The 26,004-nt window shown below is 44.9% G+C and overlaps 1 protein-coding gene across 1 annotated transcript; it reads left to right on the top strand.

Annotated features, from left to right (window-relative positions):
- Positions 1–1,168: 1,168 nt before the first annotated feature.
- On the top strand, positions 1,169–25,664 carry bgnb (biglycan b). The gene is made up of 8 exons (XM_062458471.1): positions 1,169–1,391; positions 9,798–10,062; positions 21,437–21,549; positions 22,631–22,844; positions 23,261–23,371; positions 23,460–23,553; positions 24,088–24,226; positions 24,418–25,664. The coding sequence occupies exons 2-8, from the start codon at positions 9,813–9,815 to the stop codon at positions 24,613–24,615; spliced, it is 1,119 nt and encodes a 372-aa protein (XP_062314455.1). The 5' UTR covers positions 1,169–1,391; positions 9,798–9,812; the 3' UTR covers positions 24,616–25,664.
- The last annotated feature ends 340 nt before the right edge of the window (positions 25,665–26,004 follow it).

Here is a 26,004-nt window from a genome sequence, read left to right as displayed (position 1 = left end):
TTGGCATTGAGACTGGGAATTGAAACAAGCAGTCGTGGAGTATTGAGTATTGCGGCCAAAAACAAATTCAAACAAACCGCTGACGATGGTCGATACGGTACATTTTGTTATCGCAATAAGCTTCCCAGTCTCAATGAGAGTTCCTGAAGGAACAGAGTAATAACATGACTGTCCACTGAGCGAGAGAGAAAGTCAAATAGAGAAAGGTAAGTTTGAATGTGGATTGCTCACCTCAACTCCTTCTCTACTGCACCGAGTGCTCATCATTGTGTTCTTGTAAGGGTTCAGTCATTGCAAACTGGGTCCTACCATACAGCCGTCCTCCCATTAGAACATTTCTGTTCTGGATGTGGAATCACTGATTGAATGAAAACAACTGTGCAGACTTTTACTTAGTCATTGTCAACCTAAAGGAAGCACATGAAGGCACAGGAAGAAGCTCTCTTGTGTTCTGGCACAGTATCAGTGTGGAGGGAGTACTCAAGGTGAATTCTAGTCATGTCCTCTGTGAACACATTGTGGTCGCTGGCCTGGTCACTTTTCTACTTCCTGGGACTCTTTTCAGTGACCACAATGGGAGCTGAGACAAACTGCAAGTGCAGTTGTTGGGATTGCTGGCTCACTCTTCAAAGCTTTTTTTTAGACAATGGTCTGTTCAGCCTTGGTTGAAATGGCCAATGTTTGAATAATTAGCATGTTCTTCTATCTAAAAACTGGGTTGATTCTGGAAAAGGTATTTACTCAAAGGTGATATTAAGAACTTTAGCAAATCAGTCTAAATCGTCTTTGTTTTAAGTCAGGTATTAAGGGTGCGCCCTTTACCCGGGTATGGTCTGATCATTTTGACACGTTCGCATGAAGTTTATGCAACCCTGTTAATGGAAGCTGAATGGGTTTGAGGAGTCTGACTACAGCCGCCAGGTAAATCCTCAAGTTTCGGAATTTAAGATTTCGTACCTGTCGCCATAAAACGCGTTTGAAGGCGCGTGTGACTGAAAAAACTGCAGGTTAAGTGCAACATTTGATAGCCTAAAACTTTACAAAGAGGTTTATGTGGTTTATAAACCCAATTTAGTCATTCTAAGCTTTGAAATGATCCGCCCCGCCACCTCGCCACCCCCAGCCCCCCTCCCAAAAACTTGATGGGCTTGACCCTCCGTCTCTCAGTCATTTCCTCGCTTCGCGGAGCCAGTTAACGTCACTGACATTGGCACACACAGGCAGAGCGACGTGCGGCAAGAGCACCAAGGAAGAAATAAGAGAAATACCTCAAATCCATAAATGTGATCAACGTAATCCAGTTTAGTTTCAAACAACTTGAATTTCATAAGGAATTGTGCAACTTGACTAACTATTCGTAGTTCGGAATTTATATTAACTTTGAAACCAAGGTAAGTTATTTTACCTGCAGTGAATATGTCACTAATTGGCTCTCATGTAAATATTGTTGAACTGTTTTCTTTTAACTGTTGTAACAATTATTTATACGTGGTGTGAGCATGTGTCCATAAATGCAACCAGGCATGGATATCTGCTGTAGCGCGTAAAAATACATTCAAAAGTTAATTTCTCACGAGAGGTTGAGTCAGCCTATTCATAAATGTCTTCTGAGTTGAGATACAGTCAGTCACTTTAGGAAAAAAGACTGTAACCTATTAGCCTATTATTTTATTATTTTACCTCACAACCTGTTGCACCGTTTGACGCAGTCTGATGCTCCAGCGGTCCTCAATTATTGACAGGGGCGTCTTACATCTATAGCTAGATGGCGACATGGAGCCCTCTCTGCGTTGTGACTGGTGCTCTATACAGCATTCCTCTGAACCCCTATAACTATAGGACAGGGCACTGTGCAACTGCTCACAAAAGTGGCGCCTTGTTATTCCCCTCGTTCGTGCCCTCAGATTGTGTGGCATTTATAGTGTGTATTTTCTGTTCTACACGGCATCATCATTTTGGCAGAATAATTATAGTCAAACGTGCCCGCTGTGGGACACAACTATTTAACTCTATTCAGAGACACTCGAGTCCGTTCTTAGTGTTTTTGCGTAAAAAATGGTTGCAAAAATGAAATAGAGTTTGAGGATTTTGCTTGACATTTGACAGAGAAAAGCGTGGACTAGTATGAAAACTGTCAGCACCAGAATTCCCCCTCCTCCCTGTGCCATCCCCCATCCCTGTATCGCTGCAGATTTTATGGTGGCCATGCAGGGAAATGTTGTGGGCAGAAGGCGTATGCCTGCGTATCATATGGACTAAATCATTGGTTTAGTCACCTCTCTTGCTCTCATGTCCTGTCTCTGGCTATTTCTCTCTATTTTTTTCTCTCTCTCTCTATTTTTTTCTCTCTCTCTCTATTTCTCTCTATTTCTGTATTTCTCTCTCTTTCTCTTTCTTTCTTTCTCTCTTTCTTTCTTTCTTTCTTTCTTTCTTTCTTTCTCTATCTTTCTCTCTCTCTCTCTCTCTCTCTCTCTCTCTCTCTCTCTCTCTCTCTCTCTCTCTCTCTCTCTCTCTCTCTCTCTCTCCCTTCCTTCCCCTCCCATCCCTCCCTTGCTCTTGCTTCCGTGACATTAGCAGGTAGTCTAATAACGTGTTGTCAAAGATTTTCACTCTGGCCTCGTTTTGACTCATGTTGGTGACCTCATATCCAGATCTGTGGTTAAACGCCACATAAATAAACCACATGTAAGTTCCATTTATACCAGCTTTATTTAACCTTTGAGTCACTTAAAGGGAGTCATTGGCCACATCATTCAGAGGCAGTAGGCTGTACTGTGGTTCCAGTGGTCAGACACTCCATCTGTTTATTTATTGGCTGTGTCTGCCTTTGCTTTGAGACACCTGTGACATTTTCAAACGCCGCCCCCCCTTATCCTGACAGAGAGGGTCCTGTGGAGGACATGTCAGTCGCTATTCTTCTGACTAGTCCACCAGCCTATTCCTTATTCCCTTTGGCCTGAAAGAGAACAGACAGACTTCCAAGTACAGATCGAAGTCAGCTGTTTCCACCACCAGTCCACCAGCCCTGTGCTTCAGCTCCATATAAGGAGAGGGCTAAACTGATCAGAGGTCAGTTCAACTGTGGACCTTTTCCAACGCCAACCTGTCATTTGATTGTGCCCATGTTCCATTGGTTGGGTCTCTCCACGGCTCTGCGCTCGACTGCTCAGGCCTGGTCTCCGCTCAGTCGACTCGTTCACCACATCCAAGCCTGTCGGCAACAGCAGAAGCTGCCAGGGTGTTTCTTTTTTAGGGACGCCAGTCTCCAAATTACAGCCGTGGGCACAGTTAACTCCACCCGAGCACCCTGCATTGGGCCCGCCTAGTGTTAACAGTTAGGGCAGTGTGTGTGTGTGTGTGTGTATATGTACAGTATGTGTGTTTTTTGGGCTTTGGGATAATGAAATGATTAAATGTGAGATGTGGGGAAAATTAGCTGAGCATGAAAAGGGAGCTCAATAGATTTTGATCCCTTGACACAAAGAAACACACACACACAAACACACACTATGTCAAACAGGTCCAGGGGCAAAATGCTTATAACGATGTGTGTCATCTTGTGTGTGTGTGTGTGTGTGCGGGTATGTGCGCAGGTCTTGTCTTGGCGGGCGTAACTGGCGATTCAGGCAGCTCAGGAAAAGAATCATATTCTGTCGAAACAAATGAGCGTCACACACACCAAGCTTTAATCATGTTCCACTGCCTTGACCCACGCGGCGCTTGATTTCTGCTGAGTCAGCTCATTCAGCTTCAGCCTTTCTCCCCTCCTGAAGCTAACTAAGTCTGAGCGTGTTGACGTGGCTGTTGCCAATTTATCTTGGTAGGCTGCCAGATGCATGCCAACTGCAACAGCCCCACCCATGAAGAGGTTAATAGGTTCATATCTCTGTTACAACATAGAAATGCTGCTTGCTTATACTTTGAAACAGTTCAGGTTGAGCTTGATTTTGTTCAGTCACTGGAATAAAGCCAATGGGGTACCCTCAATTGTGATCAAATGTTACCATTTCCGTCAAACTCAACTAAAACAAACAAAGACTTAATTAGACCAATATCTGTGTGACTGCATCACTGTTTCACATAGAGCTACTGAAATGAATGCACTTTTCCATTCAGGATGGCCTGTGATTAGGTAATGACCAAATGAAAACAACAATGTAGACAGAGAAATGAGAAAGAAATAAAATTGTTAGCTCAGCGTAGAGGTTCTCAAACTGTGGAGCACCCCCTGGGCCTGGTGGAACGCCAGGCCACTCTGGAAATGTGTTGTCTGCCCTGAAAAGTGTTAACCAAAACCAGGTATTGTTTTAAATATAAAAAATATGTACTCAACATTTATATGGCCCCATTTTTCTAAATTAGGCTGGTCTAATAGGCAAGGCTAGGCACGATGATGTGGGTGTTTACTATGAATTGTTTTGACTTGGGATGCACCGATACCAAGCTCATGTATTTGTACTCGTACTCGTGAAAATGCCCCCGATACCAAATACCGACACCTCACGTACCGCACAGAGACAGTAACGTAAGTGACAGAAAGCCAGTGGCGGCAGCAGCAGACACAATGTCAGCCTCAAGGGTGTGGAAATACTTCAAAATGTCATTGTCAAAGTGTCCGTTTATGCTCTGTCATACCCTGACTAGAAAATTATAATTTCTTGTGTCAACATTGAGAAGCACATTAGTGACAATTGCATGATTTTATTTGGGGGGGTAAATAACAGTCCTGGAGACATTTTGTGTTTGCAACCAAAAATTATGAATTAAAACAAACACATTAACCGTCAAATTACAGTTATAAGCCTACATAGAGGCTACACTGGTTATTGAGAATTTCTGGGCATGTGTAAAATATTGACAATTCAGCACCGGCTTTGCATGGGAACAATATGCACCTCAGAACACAACAGACTTGCGGTACTTCATGTTGTAGTCTCCTTTGTCGCTGTATAATGTTTCTGTAACGAGAGTACCATATCTGACAGGAAATGGACGGTGGGAAGAATCAGCTGGATATGGCAGCCTCAATCATGTTGTTTATCCTCCCCTTTAGCTGTCATCTAGTAACTTACAGAGGAGCTTGATTTGGTCTGTGTGTTGGTTTAGGGCCGACCATGGTTTGGTGAGCCCCAGTGACAGCTATGTAGCAGCGTTGTGTGGGGAGTGCTTGATGGATTGTACATATATATGAAATGTAAAGTGAATGGAATACCGAGCTATTCTTGGTGTGTGGGAAACTTAAACAACAGACTTGAAGTGGTGTAGTTCTCACATGAGGGTGCTTATTAAGATGCAAAAGTCACGTCTTTTTTTTGTTGCCTCCTTTGTCTTCATTTCCTCGCCTCTCTTCAGGCTATTTCCCTCTATTCTCTCTCTCTCTCTCTCTCTCTCTCTCTCTCTCTCTCTCTCTCTCTTTCTCTCTCTCTCTCTCTCTCTCGCTCTCTCTCTATTTCTGTCTCTCTCTCTTTCTCTGTCTTTCTCTCTCTCTTTCGACATCTTTCTGTCACTCTCTCTTTCGCTCTGCTTTCCTTCCCCATTCTTAAACTTACTCCACCCAACCTTTCTTATTTATCCTCTTTTCCACTGTCTCTCAGTTGTTCTTCCCTACCTCTCCTTCTTTGGCCTCTCTTTCCCTTGTCTGTCTATTTCTCATCCTTCCTTCCCCCTTTTCTCCTCATAACCTAATATTTTGAAGTGTCTATCGCCATGGTTACCTGTCTTTCTCCATGTCTGTCTTGTTGAGTGAAGTTTACTGTGTGTGTTTGTTTGGTTGTCACATTAGAGAACTCACAAAGCTCAGACTTTGTGAGGGAATTTCCCACAGTCTCTTTATGTCTGTCGTTTGTTCCATGGTGGTGTATTCACATGACAGTGAGGTGAAGACTGAGGAAAAAAGAGGCAGAGATTGTTGAAACTGAACTTTATTGTTCAATTTCTTTGTGCAACGCCACACCACATGGCACATTCTTTGGATCAGTATAGAATAAGTGCATTACTCAAGGGTACAACAGCTGTCGTTGACAAGAAGCTGAGTTTCAGATAAGGGTAGTCGCCTGCCAGGGAGAAGGTTTGTTTAGATCTTGGTTGGAGCTGGTAACAGCTTCAGTATGGTCCCTGTGGTGCAAGTGGCTGCTGATTAGAAGTCTCACCAAAATCCCATCTTCATCTCTCTCTCTCTCTCTCTCTCTCTCTCTCTCTCTCTCTCTCTCTCTCGTTCCCATTACTCTCCTTCTTTCCCTCTTCTCCTTCTCCTCTGTTTCTCTCTCACACACAACTTTGCCTTGAAGACAGGAATAGCCATCCCTCTATTATACTTCTCCTCTGATGGAGGGATGAAGGGATGGAGTGAGAGAACTACCATAGCTGCTGTAATTTGGTGGAGATGCCAGGGTTTTTGACTTGGGCCGGATGTTTGCTGGTTTACAAAGAGTGAGGCAAAGGAATGCACATACAGGCCCATACTTTGGAAAGCTGATATGGTGATTCCTCCCTGACTGACTGACTGACTGACTGACTGGCTGACTGACTGGCTGGTGACTGGCTGACCACTTGACTAGTTAAAAAGCGAACTGACTGCTTCTCTGGCTCCTTGATCTTGACTGGGAAAGGAGACTTTTAACAGTGTAGGATCTGAACTTCAAATGCATTGACCAGTTAGTGACTGAAGAGTGAGCAACGCCAAACACGAATTATGAGACGAGGAACAATGAAAGTATCAAAGATACAGATATGATCTCTTACAAAATCTCTCTGGGGAATGAAAGTCAGAGGATGGCAGTTTATAGGGAACTCAAGCAACAGGTGTTTTTCAAACTGAGGCACGCTCTCAATCAGAAGGCAAGACAGGAGTCATAAATCAGTCAGGCTTAGCCTATCAGAAGGCTTCTCTCAGCCAAGGGCCCTAAATACCGCTGACCCTAAACGCCAGGCTCTGACTGGCCCATAGATGGTCTCCTACAGCTACTGACCACACTGAGGAAAAGATGGCCTGTACTGCACAACTGTCCCTCCACAATCAATGTGAATCAATACAGAGAAATACGGTGAATGAAACCAAGAGGGCAATTAATTATATCATATCATATAATAATAAAGTATTACCTTGTTCTCCCAACTGGGATTCCTATACACTAATGGAAACAAAATTTTGAGAAACTGAAATTGAAAAGTGAATTTGGAACTCCACTAAAATTGAAATGGTACAAGTTGAAAGCAATAAGATTATAAACCATTCTATTCCATTTCAATTGTGCAATTTCTAAATTAGCATACAACATTCACTTTGAAAATTTCAAATTTCATATAAAACACTAAACAATCTCAAAATAAATCCCGCTGTGTAGAATTTAACTTTGTACAGTAGTTGTGTGCAGTATTCAATAACACGTTGTGACCCTCCAAAGCCAGGTAGTGTCTGAATGGTTAAACACAAAATACATTTTTGCAGTTTATGTGCTTCCGTTCTGGCTTTCATGTGTGTGTGTGTGTGTGTATGTCTTAAATTCTGTCCATCTCCTCTGGTTACATTCCTCTAACATGGTCATAGCCAGTGGTGTTTTTAAAAGCATGGTATAATTTGGTGGCTATTTTTACAGCTGAACCCAGACTGAAGCCATGCTGGGTTTTCAGATGTCCAAGCAAGTCCACATAAACTGCAAAAGATTATGCCTGTTTTTTCTCTCCACTCTTACTTCTCTTGCTGAATCCATAACTAAAACAGTGACACAGAATTTGGTCCTGTTATTGTGGCCTGAGGTCTCTGTGGGAGTGAAACTGGGGGGGTGAATGTTTATATCGCCATAAACACTTGACGTTCTGTGTTTGAAATATTTGAGTTAGCCTAAACCTAAAGAACCGCAAATACATCCAGGCCGTCGTCCAGGCGATAAGGGGCCTGTTTATATATGGCCAGGGAAACACGCTTGACCATGACTCTAGTCAAACTGAGATGTAACTGAGATAACCAAGATGAGGTGCGATGCCACTACAGAATAACCCCAATTTGATCAAATCCTTCGACGTCATAAATCGTCATAGACTGTGGTCTCCTGTATTCACGAGGTTATGGATGTGGTCAGCTTGGGATGAAAATATGTTTGTGTACATCGTTTATGTACATTCTCTAGGGTGTGTAAACACCACTGCACTAATAAAGGCTGGCAATGACTCTGTCTGGCTTGCTCCATTCCCCCCCAGTCAGTTATATTGGTGAGAGTGTGTTCTTGGTACCTTGGTGTGCTCTGGAGCACTTTGGCCTAAAAAGTAATATAATAATGGCTGTTTCTTCAGCTCTTCTGAAAATCAGGAATGCGGTCAGTGCTGTTAAGGCAAACGTTTAACAATTGATTGTTTGAATGGTCTGGGCGAAGTGTGGAGGACGTCGACTAGGGAAACACACACGCACACACAGTCACGCTGGTAGGTAAACACATACACTGACAGACGCACACAGCCTTTTTAACAACGTGTCCAGGGATCAGGACAGGGATCTGTAAAAGGGAGGCATTTCCGACCCATGTGGAACCCACTTGGAGACTGCTGCTGTGGTTCCATCAGTGGCCCAGCTGAGCGTCCCCAACGCAGCCCTTTGACAGGGAGACCAGGACATATGGCGGCCTGGGTTTGGCATTGCATCTCTCTCTCTCTCTCTCTCTCTCTCTCTCTACTTTCCCTTTCATCATGCCCTACCTCTATCCCCTCCCCATGTCTGTTATCTATTTTATTCCTTCACCCCTTTCTTTCGCTGCCACCCCCCCTCTCTTTCCTTCTCTCTGTTTCTTTCTTCTTATCCGGTCACTGCTGTTCCCTCTATCCCAGACCTGGAACAGTGAGAGCTCAGAGAATACTTGATAACAAGGACCTCATGGTGTGTTGATAGAATTAGTACATTTCCTTTTGGAAGTGATGTATCGAAGGTCATTAGACAGAACTTGACAGGGTTAGAACCATGATAGGATTAAGGAGGTTTATGATGACAAGAGGAAAGAGTTCCTGGTTTGGACATTTTAAAGTTCATGATTCTCTAGATGATGGTTGGTAATAAGTTCGGAAGGCTTGTTTTATGGATGAATCACATTAAACTGTTGTTTGCTATTGTTTGGATTAGGGTTAGGGTTAAGTATGTGTCAATTATACTGCAGATCAGGGTTACTGCAGAATAGGACACATATTCCCAGTGACCTCAACTGCCAGGAGGAGTTTATGGTCAGAGATGACATCATGGAGTATGTCTGTTCAGGCTTGTACACACACACACACACACTCACTCACTCACTCACTCACTCACTCACTCACTCACTCACTCACTCACACACACACACCTGTGCCTCTCTTCTTTCTTACAGACACACACACACTTCTTTCCTCGCTAAATGAATGGTTACAGTGTTTAACCTGGGATCCAAGTTTACTTTTTCCCCTGGCTACTGTCGGCTCAGCCGTGATTGGTCAGTGAGCAGAGCCTTGCTTTCAGGGAAAGGGGATTGGTCCGGATCTGGCACCATCTAGTCATCCTCATCCTCCTCACTCTCAATGCCTTTCTTGTTGGCAGACATGTTGTCAATACAACTCCCTTCAACACAGTATTATTCTTCAAATGTGTCATCAATGTGTGTGTGTGTTTGTGTAACACTGTATAATAATAGATGTGTTTAAATTGTTTTAATGTGAGGACACACATTTCTCCGTTTACACCTCTTCACTCACTCTCTCTTGTTTGTACTTTTTTCATTTCACCTTTTGGTCTCTCTCTCTCTCTCTCTCTCTCTCTCTCTCTCTCTCTCTCTCTCTCTCCCCAGGTGTGCATGTGAAAGATGCTGGCCCACTCCTCCCTCCTGCTGTTGCTGTGCCTGGCTCGCCTGCCCTCCCCCACCTCCGCCCTGCCCTTCGAGCAGAGGGGGTTCTGGGACTTTGCCATGGACAGCATGGACGGCGGCGGGATGATGACGATGATGAGGGATGAGGAGGAAGGTTCGGCCATGGAGGAGCTGCCCCCGCCTGAACTCCCAGTCTGCCCCTTCGGCTGCCAGTGTCAGCTCAAAGTGGTCCAATGCTCCGACCTGGGTGGGCTGTCTGTGTGTGTGTGTGTGTGAGTGTGTGTGTCTGCGTGTGTGTGTGTGAGTGTGTGAGACTGTACTGTAAGTTTGTCCGTGTTCCACAGATGGACCTGAAATACATCTATTATTCAGATTCTACGGCATTCTACAGCATGTCATAAAGTACCCATGCAGATGTGTGTGTTTGTGTGTTTCATACGTGCCGTTGTTCTATTTTGCCAGAGTGTACTTTACACAGGGGGTATTGTGATATTTGGTGATGGAAGAACAAACAAGTTTGGTAAGAGAAGTTGTTCTGAGAGCTAATTTGGCCAGGAGAGTCTTGTATGACTTCCCTGGCCAGGGAGAGAGAGAAGCAGAACTTTCTGTTATCTGAGAAATTCTGAGGGATGTGCGTGTATTTTGATAAAGAATGGCATCTCTTTGAGGGATTTTGTGTTCCCCGACATCATGCGGGAGAGGAAGGGGAGAGAGAGACAGCAAGAGACGACGAGGGGGAAACGAAGCGAGCGAAGAAGCGAGCAAAGGAGGAGAGACGAAAAGAGGGAGGAGGGAGGAGACACTTTGATGGGAGGAGATGAAAGGTTTCTATGTAATTTCCTCTCTTCGTTTTTAAGGAGCTGTTTCATGTTGTTCTTGGGACACGCACAGGATGCCTGACGGAAAGAAGGGCAAAGATGGAGCAGAGGAGAGGAGGGCTTAGAAATGTGGAGGCTCGGTGAAAGAGGAGGAACGAAAGCCACGTGTTGATGTGTGTACAGTGTCTTTAGGGCGGGGGGGGGGGGTAAGGAGTTATTTGTGGTCCACTCAAGTCAATACAAGTAGCTATTTTAACTTGTGTCATGGACTTGTCATATTGTAATGGAGTCACTGAGATCACACCACAGATTCCACTTTTTACTGCGATTTGAGGAAGTGATTTTTCCCTTTTATTGTGAGAGTAGAATATGACATACAGTCAATGGATACCCCCCCCCCCCTCTCCCATTGATTTGTGTGTGTTTGACAGTGTTACTGGATATCCCTTCTGTAGCGCCCCCTAGCATGTCGTCTAATGTGTTCGGAGTGCGCTCCCCGAATTCTTCTTGTAGTGAGAGATCTCTCTCTCTTTTTAATTAATTAATTAATGCCCTAGTATTAAGCTTTATAGATTACTTTTTTAACTTTTACTTATTACTAGTTTCCCAACAAGAACATACACATTAACAGTAAATGAAATACACACTTGCAAATTTCCAGTACATTCACGTTTAGTGTACTTTTAGCAACAACAACACATTGACCATACATTACTTCGTATGCAAAATACACGAGCCGAAGTCACACACACAGGCCGGCACATACAGAACGATCCCCAACTCAAACCCGTTGCAGGCCTGTTACGATGCTCGGGGGCGGTGAGACCTAAAACCAATGGTCACTTCACTCTATTGAGCCAAACAAAAATAATGGTACCGTGTGTAGTGCTGTGTGTGTCTGTCTATCAGTGATACCTCCCTCCGACCGCAGGACAACGAGGGATGGCCGTTGTTCGACGAGTAGCGAGCGTTGGTGTCTACGTTCTTCCTCCAACGTGGCCAGAGGAACCGTGAGCATCCACGTAGCTCACGGCGCTATCTGGTTTTCTGACGGTTTTAACAAGAAACTCCCGTGCAAATTGTCCCCGCGCAGGCAACAAACAAGCTTTATTCAGCCGGGTTGGCTAACAGCTAGCTATTTAATTCACTGAGTTAGTGAATACAACACGCAGTGCTAGCTAGCTAGCTTACACACAGTAAGTTAGACTAGCTTGAGCATATTTTCTTTGCTTCTTGTCCGTAGAATTAATGTCTGTGTCTTTACTATCTCGCCGATAATAAAACAACAAACAACAATATCATACACGTTCTCTTCTCTTACACTCACACGCGGACTTCCAACTCTTTCGCCATTCTCCTATATCGCATTTCTCCCTTCTTCTCCTTCACTCCACTCTACCAATCCACAAAACAGCAGACACGACGTCATCACTCCCAACCCTTCACAATAAAATATGTACCGTTCTAAATTATTAAATGTACCATATTGTTTCTTACACAATAACCTTTTTAACTGTTCAACATATCTATTGAGATATAACATTTTAAACATATTTAACATTATAAATCGTACAATTTCAAATAAAATAACCAAATGACAATACAATGATTGTGGAAATACCCCAAAATCCCACAGGGCTACATCCTCCCCTTTCTAAATGTCTACATGTCCTCATGAGACATAAAACATAACTTTCATTTGTTTTTTAGGATTGTGAACTCCTATTAGTGAATCAAGGAGGAACTAGTTTCTACCTAACTTAATGATAATACCTCTATGAACTATGGTAAGTGGTTGTTCACTGGCTTTTCCAGGCTCATCATAAGTAAGTCTCAATACTGGTTTTATTTGTCTTTTCTTCGTTTTTTCAGTTAGTCTGGGTCTAAGCACTCTATTGATCTTTGTTTTAGAGCTCAGCCTAACTTTTGGTGCCATGGGAGTATTTCTTCTAGCATCCATGTCTGTTTCGGAATCATAAGGGTCCGACTCTGTCACCGCACAACCTCCGTCTTCTCTGTCAGACTCAAGCTCTTCAGCAGACTGCACAGGACTTGGTTCTATAGCGTCGTCATCCTCTGAGCTCACAGAGACTCTGTCAGCCACTTCTCTTTCCTTTAGTAAGCGTTCCATATACTCCCGGAATGGTCTACGGGAGTGGTCACACTCCTCATCCGATGATGAATCTGTCATATCTGGAACTTCTTCACTTTGTCTTACTATCTGTTGTCTTTGTCTGGTCGAACGTGTTCTTGGTCTCCCAGGGGTTTCTTCTTTTGCTTGATCGGCTGGGATCCTCACAGCTTGTCCAATGGGTAAGATGTGATCGCGATGGAGGGTCCTTACTCTGCTTGTGCCTCCCTGGGGTCGTATACGGAATACAGGTAAGTTCGGCAGCTTTCCTACCACTACATGGGGTATGGAACTCCATCGACTTTCAAGCTTGTGTTTCCCTTTGAGCCCTAGATTCTTCAGAAGAACACGGTCACCTTCCTGTATGTTCTGAAAACTGACCTTCTGATCATATGCTCTCTTGTTCCGCAAGTTAGTCTTGTCTGCAGTCTGACTAGCAAGTTGATAGGCTTTTTGCAGGTCACGCTTCAGGCTTTCCACATACTGGAAATGTTTTTTCTCCTCAGTTCCATCTTTGGAGTTCTTGAAGCACAGGTCTACAGGTAGTCTTGCTTCCCTACCAAACATTAAATAATAAGGGGAGTATCCCGTCGCATCACTTTTAGTGCTGTTGTACGCATGCACTAATGAGGCTATTTGCTGACTCCAGGATCTCTTCTTCTCTTGGCCCAACGTAGCCAGCATCAAGAGCAGAGTCCGGTTAAAACGTTCTGGCTGGGGGTCCCCTTGGGGATGATACAGAGTCGTTCGTGATTTTCTTATTCCCAAGGTCGTCAGAAGCTCTCGTATCAGTCTTGACTCAAAGTCTCTTCCCTGATCAGAATGAATCCTGGCAGGTAAACCATAGTGAACGAAATATTTCTCAACAAGGATCTTTGCTACCGTTAGGGCTTTCTGATTCTTTGCAGGGAAGGCCTGAGCATATCTGGTATAGTGGTCGGTCACGATCAACACATTACTAATGCTTCTGGAATCGGGTTCTATTGACAGGAAGTCAATACATACGAGATCCATTGGACCCTTGCTTGTGATGTGGTGTAAGGGAGCAGCTTTCTTGGCAGGTGTTTTACGAGTAATGCACAGTCCACAGTTCCGCACATATTCTTCTGCCTCGTGTGCCATCTTGGGCCAGTAGAATCTTGCTCTTAGGAGTTCGGTGACCCTTTCCACCCCTAAGTGGCCCATGTCATCATGAAGAGAGTGCAACACCAATTCTCTGAACTCAGAAGGCAGCACAAGCTGTAGTGTCTCCTCTGCATCTTTCTTGCTTGCTCTGAACAGAAGTCCATCTCTCATCACAAGTTTGCTAACTTCCCTCTTCATCAGCAGTATCTCTGGATTTAAGTCTTTATTTCTAGGCCAACCTCCCAGTTTCACAGCCTCAATCACTGGTCTAATGGCGACATCCCTTTTCTGAGCAGCCATCAAGTCAGCTTTTGACAGTTGCTCCAGCATGCTCATGTGTAACTGAGACGGAAAGGCATACACCTCAGGGATACAGGCTGGCGAAGCTCCTAACTGTTCTACATATCTGGGGGACACCTTTGTGGATTCATCCACTTGTACCCGCCGACATATGGACTTCACCACATTCTGAGACATGAGATCCCACTCGTCACCATTTTCAGGTAAGTTGCGAGACAGCAAGTCAGCATCTATGTTTGTTTTACCAGGCCTATACTTTACATCAAAGTCATAGGTGGCCAGGGCTGCAAGCCAACGATGACCTGTCGCATTGAGCTTGGCCGTGGTGAGTACGTACGTCAAAGGGTTATTATCGGTGCATGCGGTGAACTTGGCCCCGTAGAGGTAGTCATGAAATTTGTCAACTACGGCCCACTTCAACGCCAGGAACTCTAATTGGTGTACAGGGTATCGCTGTTCTGGAGAGCTCAACTTTCTGCTGGCGAATGCCACTGGTCTCAACCCTTCCGGATGTTCTTGATAGAGTACGGCACCAAGCCCTTTGAAACTTGCATCTGTGTGTAAAACGTATGGCTTATTGGCATCAGCAAATGCCAGCACAGGTGCGTTGATCAAACACTGAATGATACGATTGAACGCGTCCGTGCAGGATGGATCCCATCGGTCATTGAATGGTTCTGAATCTTTAAAGTAAGTCTTGGTCTTCTCGGGGACAGGCTTCCTTCCATTTTGGGTGGGTGCATAGCCTTTTGTCAGTTCTGTGAGGGGCCTCACGATCGCAGAGTAGTTTGCTATGAAGCGTCGGTAATACCCACAGAAACCTAGAAAAGACCGCAGCGACTTGAGGTCCATGGGCTTAGGCCACCTAGACACTGCTTCTAGTTTTTCAGGGTCAGTAGCAATGCCCTCCGCCGAAACTACGTGACCTACATACTTGACCCTGGGTTGGCAAAATTGACACTTGTCAATGGAGAGTTTTAACCCTACATCTTCAAGTCTATCTAGCACTCGCAATAGGCGCTCTTCATGTTCTTCCAATGAACGTCCAAAGACTATGAGGTCGTCCAAATAAACTAACACCTGAAGGAGATTCATATCACCGACCGCTTTCTCCATAAGTCTCTGGAAGGTTGCAGGCGCTCCCGTTATGCCTTGGGGCATTCTTGAAAATTCAAAGAATCCAAGGGGACAAATGAAGGCTGTTTTTTCCATGTCCTCTTCCGCCATGGCAATCTGGTAGTACCCGCTGCGCAAATCAAGGACAGAAAACCATTTACTCCCAGTTAAGCAATCCAACGCATCATCTATGCGAGGAGTTGTGTACTGGTCTGGAATCGTACGGCTATTAAGGGTCCTATAGTCAATGCACATTCTGATACTCCCGTTTTTCTTTCTGGCTATCACAATGGGTGAGGCATACTGGCTACGTGACTCTTTGATAATACCAGCCTTTGACAACTCCTGCAAGTGTTTACGAACATCGTCAATATCTGCTGGAGCTAGGCGCCTTGATCGCTCTCTGAACGGCTTTGGGTCTGTCATCCTGATGTGATGCTCCACATCCTTAGCCAGGCCAACATCCCACTCATGTAATGAGAATGCGCTTGCTCGCTCACATAATTTTTTACGAAGTCGCTCTTTCCATTCCTGGGGTAAGGGCGAATCGCCAAACTGGATCAGTTGAGGATCTAACTCTAGTGGAAGAGTCGCTGCCTCTGCTTCAAGCTTCCGAGTGGGAACGACTGGATCAGCGTGACACAGCTGGCCTAAGACAGTTCCAACTGGGATGACTGTGTCTTTCAGGGACTCATTCTGGAGAAGCACTGTAAAGTGGTCCTCGTTCACCGCTGTACTTGGCACGACCATAGGCTGCAGCAATACTCCAGCTGGTAATGGGACGGTAGGTGAGGCCTCAACCATCAACATGTTTTTATCCTGAGACTTTGTCCACTCGACTTCACAAATGGCGCAGCATCCGCTCCCAGAAGGTAAGTTAAGTGAACCAGGGCCCATCCACCTCACACATCCCACTTCATCCTCTTCACTTTCAGCGGTAGGTTGGTCCATGTGTACAATGGATTTCTTTGCTTCTATGCCAAGAGTCTGGGCAATGTCCACACCTGTTGTGTCTTTGCAGAGTCTGGACAGTCTCTGGAACAGGTTTGCATTTGTGCCTAGGATCACCGGGGTCTGCTCAGGACTTTGAGGACTTGGGCAAATCAAAGCCAAGACGGAAAGCGTCTCCATCGTGCCTGTCACCTTCACTGGAAACTCCATCTCCACTACAACATATTCCAGGTAGGGGTAACTAGTGTCGCTTAACCCCCAAACCGCCAAACCTGACACTGGCTGGATGGAGACATCAGGTAAGTGGCTCCTATACCAGGTCTCAAAGATGATTGTGACTTGTGAGCCACTATCCAGGAGTGCATCACACTGTTGGCCATTTATCTTCACTGGAACGATCGAAGAGGGGCCAATCAGTCCCGGAGGAATGTCTCTTTTCTGGGTCATAACCTCACTTTTTTTAGCTGAACACACTGTGGGATGACTCTCTTCTGCTTGAGAGGAAGATTCACTCTGTTTAGCTTTCTTTAGCGAGTGGATCAACTTCTGTATCACTTTGGCCTGATTCTCTGCATTTTGGCATTTAGCAGAGTAATGGCCGTTTTCACCACAGCGATAACAAAAGATCCCATCAGCTTTGTTAGATAGTTGCTTTCTATTATCACTATGGGCTTGTCTTGATGGTTCTACTCTAAGAACTGCAGCAGGGTATTCTGAGGCTTTGGGGTTATGACCTGCCATTTGTTTTTGGAGATTCTTCACTTGTTTTCTCAAGGCCGCTACTTCATTATCCCCTGAGGTAGGCACTTTTGTCAGAGACACCGGTACGTGGTTATCTGCCACAACTTGGCTTTGCAAGGGTCTCATGGAAGTGAACATTGACTTGAGTTCTTGAATCTCTGATCGTAAACTGTCAATATCCTCCTGTCTATTTTCCCTATCTGACTGAGTATGAACGCGCAGGACGGACGTGTTCAACTTCATCCTTGAAGATTCATACTCCTCTTCATTTCGTATCTCTCTCAGCAACTCCAAAAATGAGGGAGGGATTTCCTTCTGTTCCCTGAGTTTGAGCTGAACCAGCATCATATCGGAGTGGACAGCACCTCTCAGCAGCTGCTCCACTCGAGCACGATTGGCACGGTCTGCAGGGAGACCTCCACGATCAATCACCTTCGTCAACGACAACTCTAATCGCCTAAGAAAGTCAGACAACTTCTCCTTTGGCTGCTGCTGTAGCAACCTAAAGGCAAAATAGAGGTCTTCGCCTGTCTCAGCAGACCCAAAAGCACTCTCAATGGCTTCTAAGCACTGAGCTGGACTAATTCCTGAATCAGCAGTCCGCACAGCCTTTACAACAGCTAACGCAGGACCCTTCAGACTTTCCATGATACGCCGTCGTTTCTCCTTAGCGGAACAATCGCTCTCCTCGACCATCAGACGCGCATGCTCTAACCAATGCTCTAAAGATTCTTCCCCCACAGGGGTCGGCAAAGTACCAGAGAATACCCTCAAACGACGGTAACTGCTGTTCTCCCCCGATGGTTTCTCTATCTTGGCCAACAAATCACCTACAGCACGAATAATGGACTCAGCCGAGCCACCCGCTGGTGGATCTTCCAACAAACTCTTCAATGGGTTTGGAGAAACACTACCGCCAGAACCAGCCATTTCAGAAACGATAACTATCCTCCACTTATCTGTTTGGTCAGCCGACACCAGAACGGAAGGAACTCTATCAGGGTCCACCCTCTCTTTGCTCTCACAGAGCACTGTAAGGCGATTATGCTTCAAACTGAGTGTCCGTCCTACCACTCGCACTCGGCCTAAGGCTTTGATGGTTCCCATGGCTTCTTCAATCACTGCATTCTCCACTTCTTCTGGGATCAGCACCATTATACTATGGTGTTCATCCAATTCTTCTCTTCTGCACCAGTCTTTGAGCTCTTCAACTAATCCTACTGTGCTACTCTGCGGCTCCATTTTGTTTAATGCTTAAATTTTTCTTCTTTTAAAAGACTAATAGTCACAGACTAATGTTAACTGCTAAAGCTTATATTAATTTATAATTACTAACTTCTTATTGACCTTAATTAACTAATTATATCCCGGACGAGCCCCCATTTTATGTAGCGCCCCCTAGCATGTCGTCTAATGTGTTCGGAGTGCGCTCCCCGAATTCTTCTTGTAGTGAGAGATCTCTCTCTCTTTTTAATTAATTAATTAATGCCCTAGTATTAAGCTTTATAGATTACTTTTTTAACTTTTACTTATTACTAGTTTCCCAACAAGAACATACACATTAACAGTAAATGAAATACACACTTGCAAATTTCCAGTACATTCACGTTTAGTGTACTTTTAGCAACAACAACACATTGACCATACATTACTTCTTATGCAAAATACACGAGCCGAAGTCACACACACAGGCCGGCACATACAGAACGATCCCCAACTCAAACCCGTTGCAGGCCTGTTACGATGCTCGGGGGCGGTGAGACCTAAAACCAATGGTCACTTCACTCTATTGAGCCAAACAAAAATAATGGTACCGTGTGTAGTGCTGTGTGTGTCTGTCTATCAGTGATACCTCCCTCCGACCGCAGGACAACGAGGGATGGCCGTTGTTCGACGAGTAGCGAGCGTTGGTGTCTACGTTCTTCCTCCAACGTGGCCAGAGGAACCGTGAGCATCCACGTAGCTCACGGCGCTATCTGGTTTTCTGACGGTTTTAACAAGAAACTCCCGTGCAAATTGTCCCCGCGCAGGCAACAAACTTGACTGGCTTTATTCAGCCGGGTTGGCTAACAGCTAGCTATTTAATTCACTGAGTTAGTGAATACAACACGCAGTGCTAGCTAGCTAGCTTACACACAGTAAGTTAGACTAGCTTGAGCATATTTTCTTTGCTTCTTGTCCGTAGAATTAATGTCTGTGTCTTTACTATCTCGCCGATAATAAAACAACAAACAACAATATCATACACGTTCTCTTCTCTTACACTCACACGCGGACTTCCAACTCTTTCGCCATTCTCCTATATCGCATTTCTCCCTTCTTCTCCTTCACTCCACTCTACCAATCCACAAAACAGCAGACACGACATCATCACTCCCAACCCTTCACAATAAAATATGTACCGTTCTAAATTATTAAATGTACCATATTGTTTCTTACACAATAACCTTTTTAACTGTTCAACATATCTATTGAGATATAACATTTTAAACATATTTAACATTATAAATCGTACAATTTCAAATAAAATAACCAAATGACAATACAATGATTGTGGAAATACCCCAAAATCCCACAGGGCTACACTTCTTTCAGCCCAGTCGACTACAGCAGCCTCCCAACACAGGCCTGGAGGAGCATAAAACGACGAGCACTTCTATCAGACGCTCGTTTGTCTCCCGATGTTTTATCGAATCTTTTTTTTTTTTTTTTTTTACAAGCTAGCTATGGATTTCTTGTCTGAGACTCTGACTGACTGAGTATAAGTGGAAGCATATCATTAGCAAGATGTCAGTGCTTATTTAAAACAGATGTATATCTGCTGTGGCGTCTGTTTCCCTTCAGTGTGTGTCCTGTCCGGGTGTTGAGTGTTTGTGTAGGACCGTATTTAAGGGGCGCTGGGGTTTAAGCTGGGGCGGTGATGGGCCCTGTCCCGTCAGTTAGCGGTCAAAGTGTGGAGGTTTGTTGGGGGCCGTGTGGGAAAGGGTGGTGGTTTGGGGGTTTGTCTGGGAAGGCAGGGGCAGGGAGGGGGGGAAGGGGATGGTTCCAAGTTCCGTTCCAAAATGTAGTGGAAGTGCTGTTTGTTTGTGTTAGGGGTGGAGGGGCGGGGTGGTGCATCTTTAACATCTGTTACATCTAGTAAATGGTGAGAGTCACTGTTGTGGTAATGTGCTGCATGATAGATTATAAATACAGTAGAACAAAGTAGAACAGAGTATGGTAGAGTTGAGCAGACTAGTGCAGAATAGAGCAGAGCAGAGTAGAGTAAAAGAGAACAGAGTAGAGTAGGGTATGACAGTAGAACAGAGTAGAAAAGAGTAGAGCTGAGTAGAATAGAACAGAGTACATTACTTTGACAGTGCATGTCCCCCCCATCCGTAAAGCAGAAACCTCAGTGTCTGGAACTACCAGAGTGACTGTGGATGGTTGTTGGGTCACCAGTAGCAATGATTCACAGCATTTGGACATGGTAAAATCTGGCAGTAGCTTAGTCTATTTAAGATGACCTGACAGTGGGGACTGACTGGCTGAGAATTGAAGCACACACACATATACACACACACACACACACACACACACAGATGCACACAAACATATTCACACACACACACACACTCTTCGTTTTACATAACTTGGGAATATTGGTTTCAGTGGCTGGTCTTGACAGAATGCTGTACAATTCTTAATTGCACATTGTGCTAGAGGATGGGATGCACTTTAATAACCCAACATGTGATTATTATGACACATTTGAAGGTTAAATAAATACTAGGGGCGTTATTGTGCCAGTAGATTTTCAATAGTGTGTGTGTGTAGGTTGTTGGAGGGTGGGGCCAGATACAATTTACTGCCATGTCTTTAAACTCCTTTAAAGGTAATGACTTTGCTCTCTCTGGACTAGGGTGTGGTCTCTGATGAAGATATAGAAAGCCAGTCATGTTTTCCTACAGTAGGTCAGCTTGTGTTTGATAGTCACATTCTCTTAGTTTGATAAATGCCATGTGTTTGTTTGTGATTGTGAGTGTTTGTTTGACATGCATGTGTGTGTGTGTACAGTATGAGTGTGTGTGTGTGTGTGTGTGTGTGTGTGTGTGTGATGGTGTCAGGGTTATGCACTGCTATATATCCACACTAGATTTGATGTAATTTTGCTGACAGTGCTGAAGTCATGTCCTCTGGGACAATGAAATCCAAACCATCTGGACTCCATCTGCTGTTCCAGTCTGGGTGTGAGGGTGTGTGTGGCCGCATGTGTCGCAACATGTGTGTGACTGTGTGTTTGTAACCGGCTTATCCATTTTTTTGTCAGCATACTGCAGGCTAATTCCCTCAGAATGTCTAATAGGCTTGTGTGTTATAATTATAAATCTTTGCTTGTACAGGGATATCAGATGTCACTACTGACTGTGTGTGTGTGTGTGTGTGTGATGGGCCTGCAGGTCTCACAGAGGTGCCTAAGAACATCCCCTCTGACACCAAACTCCTGGACCTGCAGAACAACCGCATCACTGAGCTGAAAGAGAATGACTTCAAAGGCCTGGCCAACCTCTATGTGAGACAGACCAGCCTCTCCCTCCACATCTCTCCCAAAGGCTTCTTTCCTTGTCTCCTGTCTGCCTCCCCCCTCCCTCCCTCCTCCTTCTTCTCCTCCTTCTGTTTACCTCACTTATTTCTCCCTCTCTTTACCGAGTGCCGTACTTGATTTTCCGCCCACATCTTTCTCTTTCACTTTCTCATCGTTGCCCACCCTCTTGCTCTCCCTTTTTCTTTCTCTCTTTCTCTGTGCCTCCTCTATCTCCCTCCCTCTCTCTCTTCTAACAATCTGTCTTTCTTTCTCTCCCTCCTCCTCTCTTGTTCCCCTTCCCCCCTCCCTCTCCATCTCCCTGTCTTTCCTGTGTGGATTACTTGTGCTTACGCTAGGCTTTCATGCCCTGGGAGCCAGAAGGGGGATTTTCTTGCTCACGTCCTTTCCTCTCTACCAGAGAGACTCGTCTCGTTCACATCCCTGCGTGCAGGAGAACACACCAAGAGCAATATTGAGCCTGGCGGGAGACAGAACTCCCAACACTGGACAATGGCATCTTTATTACGAGATGTTTTCTTCAGCCATGTCTTGTCCTGTCCTGTCCTGTACTCTGCCTGCATACCTGCCTGCCTGTCTTCCTGTCTGTCTGTCTGTCTGTCTACCTGTCTGTCTGTCTGTCTACCTGTCTGCCTGCCGGCCTATCTGTCTGTCTGCCTGTCTGTCTGTCTGCCTGTCTCCATGCTTGTCTGTCTGCCTGCCTGTATGTTGGTCTGTCTGTCACTTTTCTGTGTCAAAATGAAAGGCTGTGATTCACCGTCTACTCTGGTGCTCAGTAGCTTCTGTATGCAAGAGAGGAGCAACCAAACTCACTTCCTGTACTCTCTCTTTCTCCCTGCGCTGTTTCTCGTGTCCCTTTTCCCCCCTGTCTTCATCTGTCTCTCTCTCTCTCCTGATATCTTGTTCTCTCTCTCAATCCAGGGATTGTTGACATAACACACGATAGCCCTCATACTGCCAAGAGTACAATCAAAAGTGATAAATCAGCAGTAATTACAGATGTATCATGCTCTCTCTCTCTCTCTCTGTTTTTCCCGGACACCTTCCCCAGGCCTTGTCCCTGGTCAACAACAAGATCTCCAAGGTCCACCCCAAAGCCTTCTCCCCCCTCAAGCACATACAGAAGCTCTACTTCTCCCGGAACTTGCTGACAGGGGTACCCAAGAACCTGCCCCCCTCCCTGGTGGAGCTCCGCATCCATGATAACCGCATCAAGAAGGTGGCAGAGGGGGCCTTCTCAGGCTTGGGCAGCATGAACTGCATAGGTCAGCCCCTGCTTTCTACTCTGTAGTCTGAAGTCTGGCCACGCCTTGTGTGATTGATCGATACAACTTGATTATTGCGGTGCTTGACTGCAGGTTTTTTATACAAATCAAGTCGTAACTGACCTTATTCGTTTTCTCCATTAGCTAATGATTCGAATTGGACTATATTAGGCTTGAAGTAAAGGGATAACAGCCCCCCAGTACAGCCCTGGAATATAATTCAGTGCATGTGCAATTAATGGCAAATTGTATTGCTGTCCCATAGAGGACTCAGTATAAACAATTGTTTTTGTACATTGATTGTGATATATCATTATAATTCCTTTAGGGGAAATAGAGACTTTTAATGCATGCAGGGCTAAGGTGTTAACCCCGGCCCGATATTAAGGTTCTGACCTAGTGGCTGTCTGTTGTAGAGATGGGTGGAAACCCCATCCAGAACAGTGGATTTGAACCTGGCGCCTTCAAGGGACTGAAACTCAACTATCTTCGTATCTCAGATGCCAAGCTTACTGGGGTTCCTAAAGGTAACTGCACACACACACAAATTATCTGTGTCTCACACACACACACTTGTTCCCTCACTTGGATGTGTGTGTGATTTCCCCCCTCTAGACCTTCCAGACAGTCTCCATGAGCTTCATCTGGACCACAACCAGATCCAGGCTATCGAGCTGGAGGACCTGAGCCGCTACAAACACGTGTACAGGTACACACAAACACACATACAGTACAAACACGTGTACAGGTACACACAAACACACATACAGTACAAACACGTGTACAGGTACACACAAACACACATACAGTACAAACACGTGTACAGGTACACACAAACACACATACAGTACAAACACGTGTACAGGTACACACAAACACACATACAGTACAAACACACACCCACACACACAGATCAACCACTGTCCATTCTTTAAGGCTGTTACGACTGAAAAATACACTATCAAGGCCTTTACTGGCACATTATTGGTCAATAGTGCCACTCAGTGGTGATTGTTGGCACTGTAAATAAACGGCATTGCAATTACCTTTATTCCTCTCTTCTCTTCTTGCCTCTTCTTTACTCTACTCTACACTTCTCCTCTCTTTTTCCCTCCCTCCCTCCCTCCCTCCCTCCCTCCCTCCCTCCCTCCCTCCCCCCCCTCTCTCTCTCTCTCTCTCTCTCTCTCTCTCTCTCTCTCTCTCTCTGTGTGTTTCGCTCTCTGTCTCTCTCTCTGGTTGGCAGGTTGGGCCTGGGCTTCAACCACATCCGTATGATAGAGAACGGCAGCCTGGCGTACATTCCCCGTCTGAGAGAGCTGCACCTGGAGAACAACCGACTCACTCGTGTGCCCAAGGGTCTGCCTGACATGAAGTACCTACAGGTGTGTGTGTGGGGTGTGTGTGTGTGTGTGTGAGCTTGTGTAAGTATAAGTCTCTTTTACATAATATTTACCGTACTTAGTTTTGTATGTGGTACCAAGGTGAGCACAGTGCTACTGTACAAGCCAAGCTACGTCCACCCTCAGCTAAAATCCTGTTCCCTGCCACGCCCTGTTCCCCTCCTATCCCCTAGGTGGTGTATCTCCATTCTAACAACATCAGTCAGGTGGAGGTGGACGACTTCTGTCCCCGAGGCTTTGGGATGAAGAGAACGTTCTACAACGGCATCAGCCTCTTTGCCAACCCTGTGCAATACTGGGAGGTCCAGCCCGCAGCCTTCCGCTGCGTCAGCGACCGCTTGGCCATCCAGTTTGGCAACTACAAGAAGTAAAGAGAGCCAGAGAGCCAGGGAGACAGAGGAGAGGAAGGGATGAGGAAAAAGGGAAGAAGGGGAGAGGAGAGAAGAGAGAGGAGAAAGGGAGTGGTTGACATGATTGATGTTGTGAGGGGAGGAGAGAGAGAGACGGGGGGCAGGAGGTATTGGTTAAGGAAGAAAATGATTCATAAAATTGACATGTATTTGATTCTTTTTATATTTTCGGGAGAAAGAGAGGGGGAGAAAACAAGCAAAATTGAGCATGCAGTGAAAATGTTAACCTTAACAAAGGAACCTTGAGTGTGAAAGATTTCTGTTGTTTTGAGTCCGACACCGCTGATTGGACCATAAAATATAAAAGAGTATTTGTTGTCAGGGACAAAACACAGATCTATGTTTTTTTGTGGTTTGGATTTTCCGGAGAATGGTGCTTTTCCCTTTTGTGAGATTATAAAGAACAGACATAAAGTATGCAGGTATTGAACATTTGTGAAACATTTCATTCCACTTTTATACAATAGGTTTTAATGTTTTAGTAGTTATTATTGTAAATCATCATTTTAGTGAAGATTATATACATGCAAGCAATAGATACGTTATATACAGTTTTTATCTAAACACACTTCTTGTGTTGATTTTCGTAGTTGCATTCCATCCTTTACCTTTGTAAATGCTGAAGCTACAGTGAATGACATTTCCAGGCTTCTAATCATGGTCAGTTTCAAAGAATTTTGTTAAATCTGCAATTGTATAATTGGTCTCCCACATGAGGAACTAGGTGGTATTGACCCAGATCTTTAACATCCAAAGTCTGTCAGTTTTCCAGTAATTACTTGGTCTTTGGCACAGGAAACTGTATCATCCACCTTCCTGTGTGGACGTTGATTTGTGTCATCAAGCCCAGCACATGGTATTATACTGCACCTTTATAAAGGAATCAACTTGACCTGCAGGACTTGACCAGTAACCACATGGACACAGAGTGAGCAGTTCCTTCCTGTGCTTTGGGGCCAACAGGACTCTGACTCTCTTGGTTAAACACATATCATCGCTCCTGTCAACAAGAGCAGTGTCTGTGATGCTTGATGTTAACTGGGTTCCATGGGGAGGGTGGAGTTGCCATTAATGCTATACTGTATTCTGCCAAGCGGCCGCATGTGAGAATAAATATCTTCAAACTTGACAATTTGTGCGAAGCAGAGAGAAAGAGAGAGATTGAGAGAGCAAACGTGCCCCTAGTTTTGGAGGCTGGTATGTGAGAAATAAAAGAGAATTACAACCGTTTCTGAAAGTTTTGAAGTATGTGAAAGGGAGATGCATTTGTGTTGGATTGGTTGGTTGACTGTTCTTGATGTAAAAAAAAAACAGTACAATCACTAAATGCAATGATGGATGGAATGTTTT

This window comes from Osmerus eperlanus, chromosome 4, assembly GCF_963692335.1.
Source record: "Osmerus eperlanus chromosome 4, fOsmEpe2.1, whole genome shotgun sequence".
In the NCBI taxonomy this organism is placed as follows: Eukaryota; Metazoa; Chordata; class Actinopteri; order Osmeriformes; family Osmeridae; genus Osmerus; species Osmerus eperlanus.
The sequence above is the reverse complement of the archived record's forward strand: the minus strand, read 5'-3'. Positions and strand labels throughout refer to the sequence as shown.

What these genes read in the sequence shown, in the direction of transcription:
- bgnb (XM_062458471.1), top strand. Translation starts at nt 9,813, where the DNA reads ATGCTGGCCCACTCCTCCCTCCTGCTGTTGCTGTGCCTGGCTCGCCTG. An exon ending in AAGGCCTGGCCAACCTCTAT is followed by an intron (nt 21,550 to 22,630) that starts GTGAGACAGACC and finishes CACCTTCCCCAG; the next exon opens with GCCTTGTCCCTGGTCAACAA. An exon ending in GGGCAGCATGAACTGCATAG is followed by an intron (nt 22,845 to 23,260) that starts GTCAGCCCCTGC and finishes TGTCTGTTGTAG; the next exon opens with AGATGGGTGGAAACCCCATC.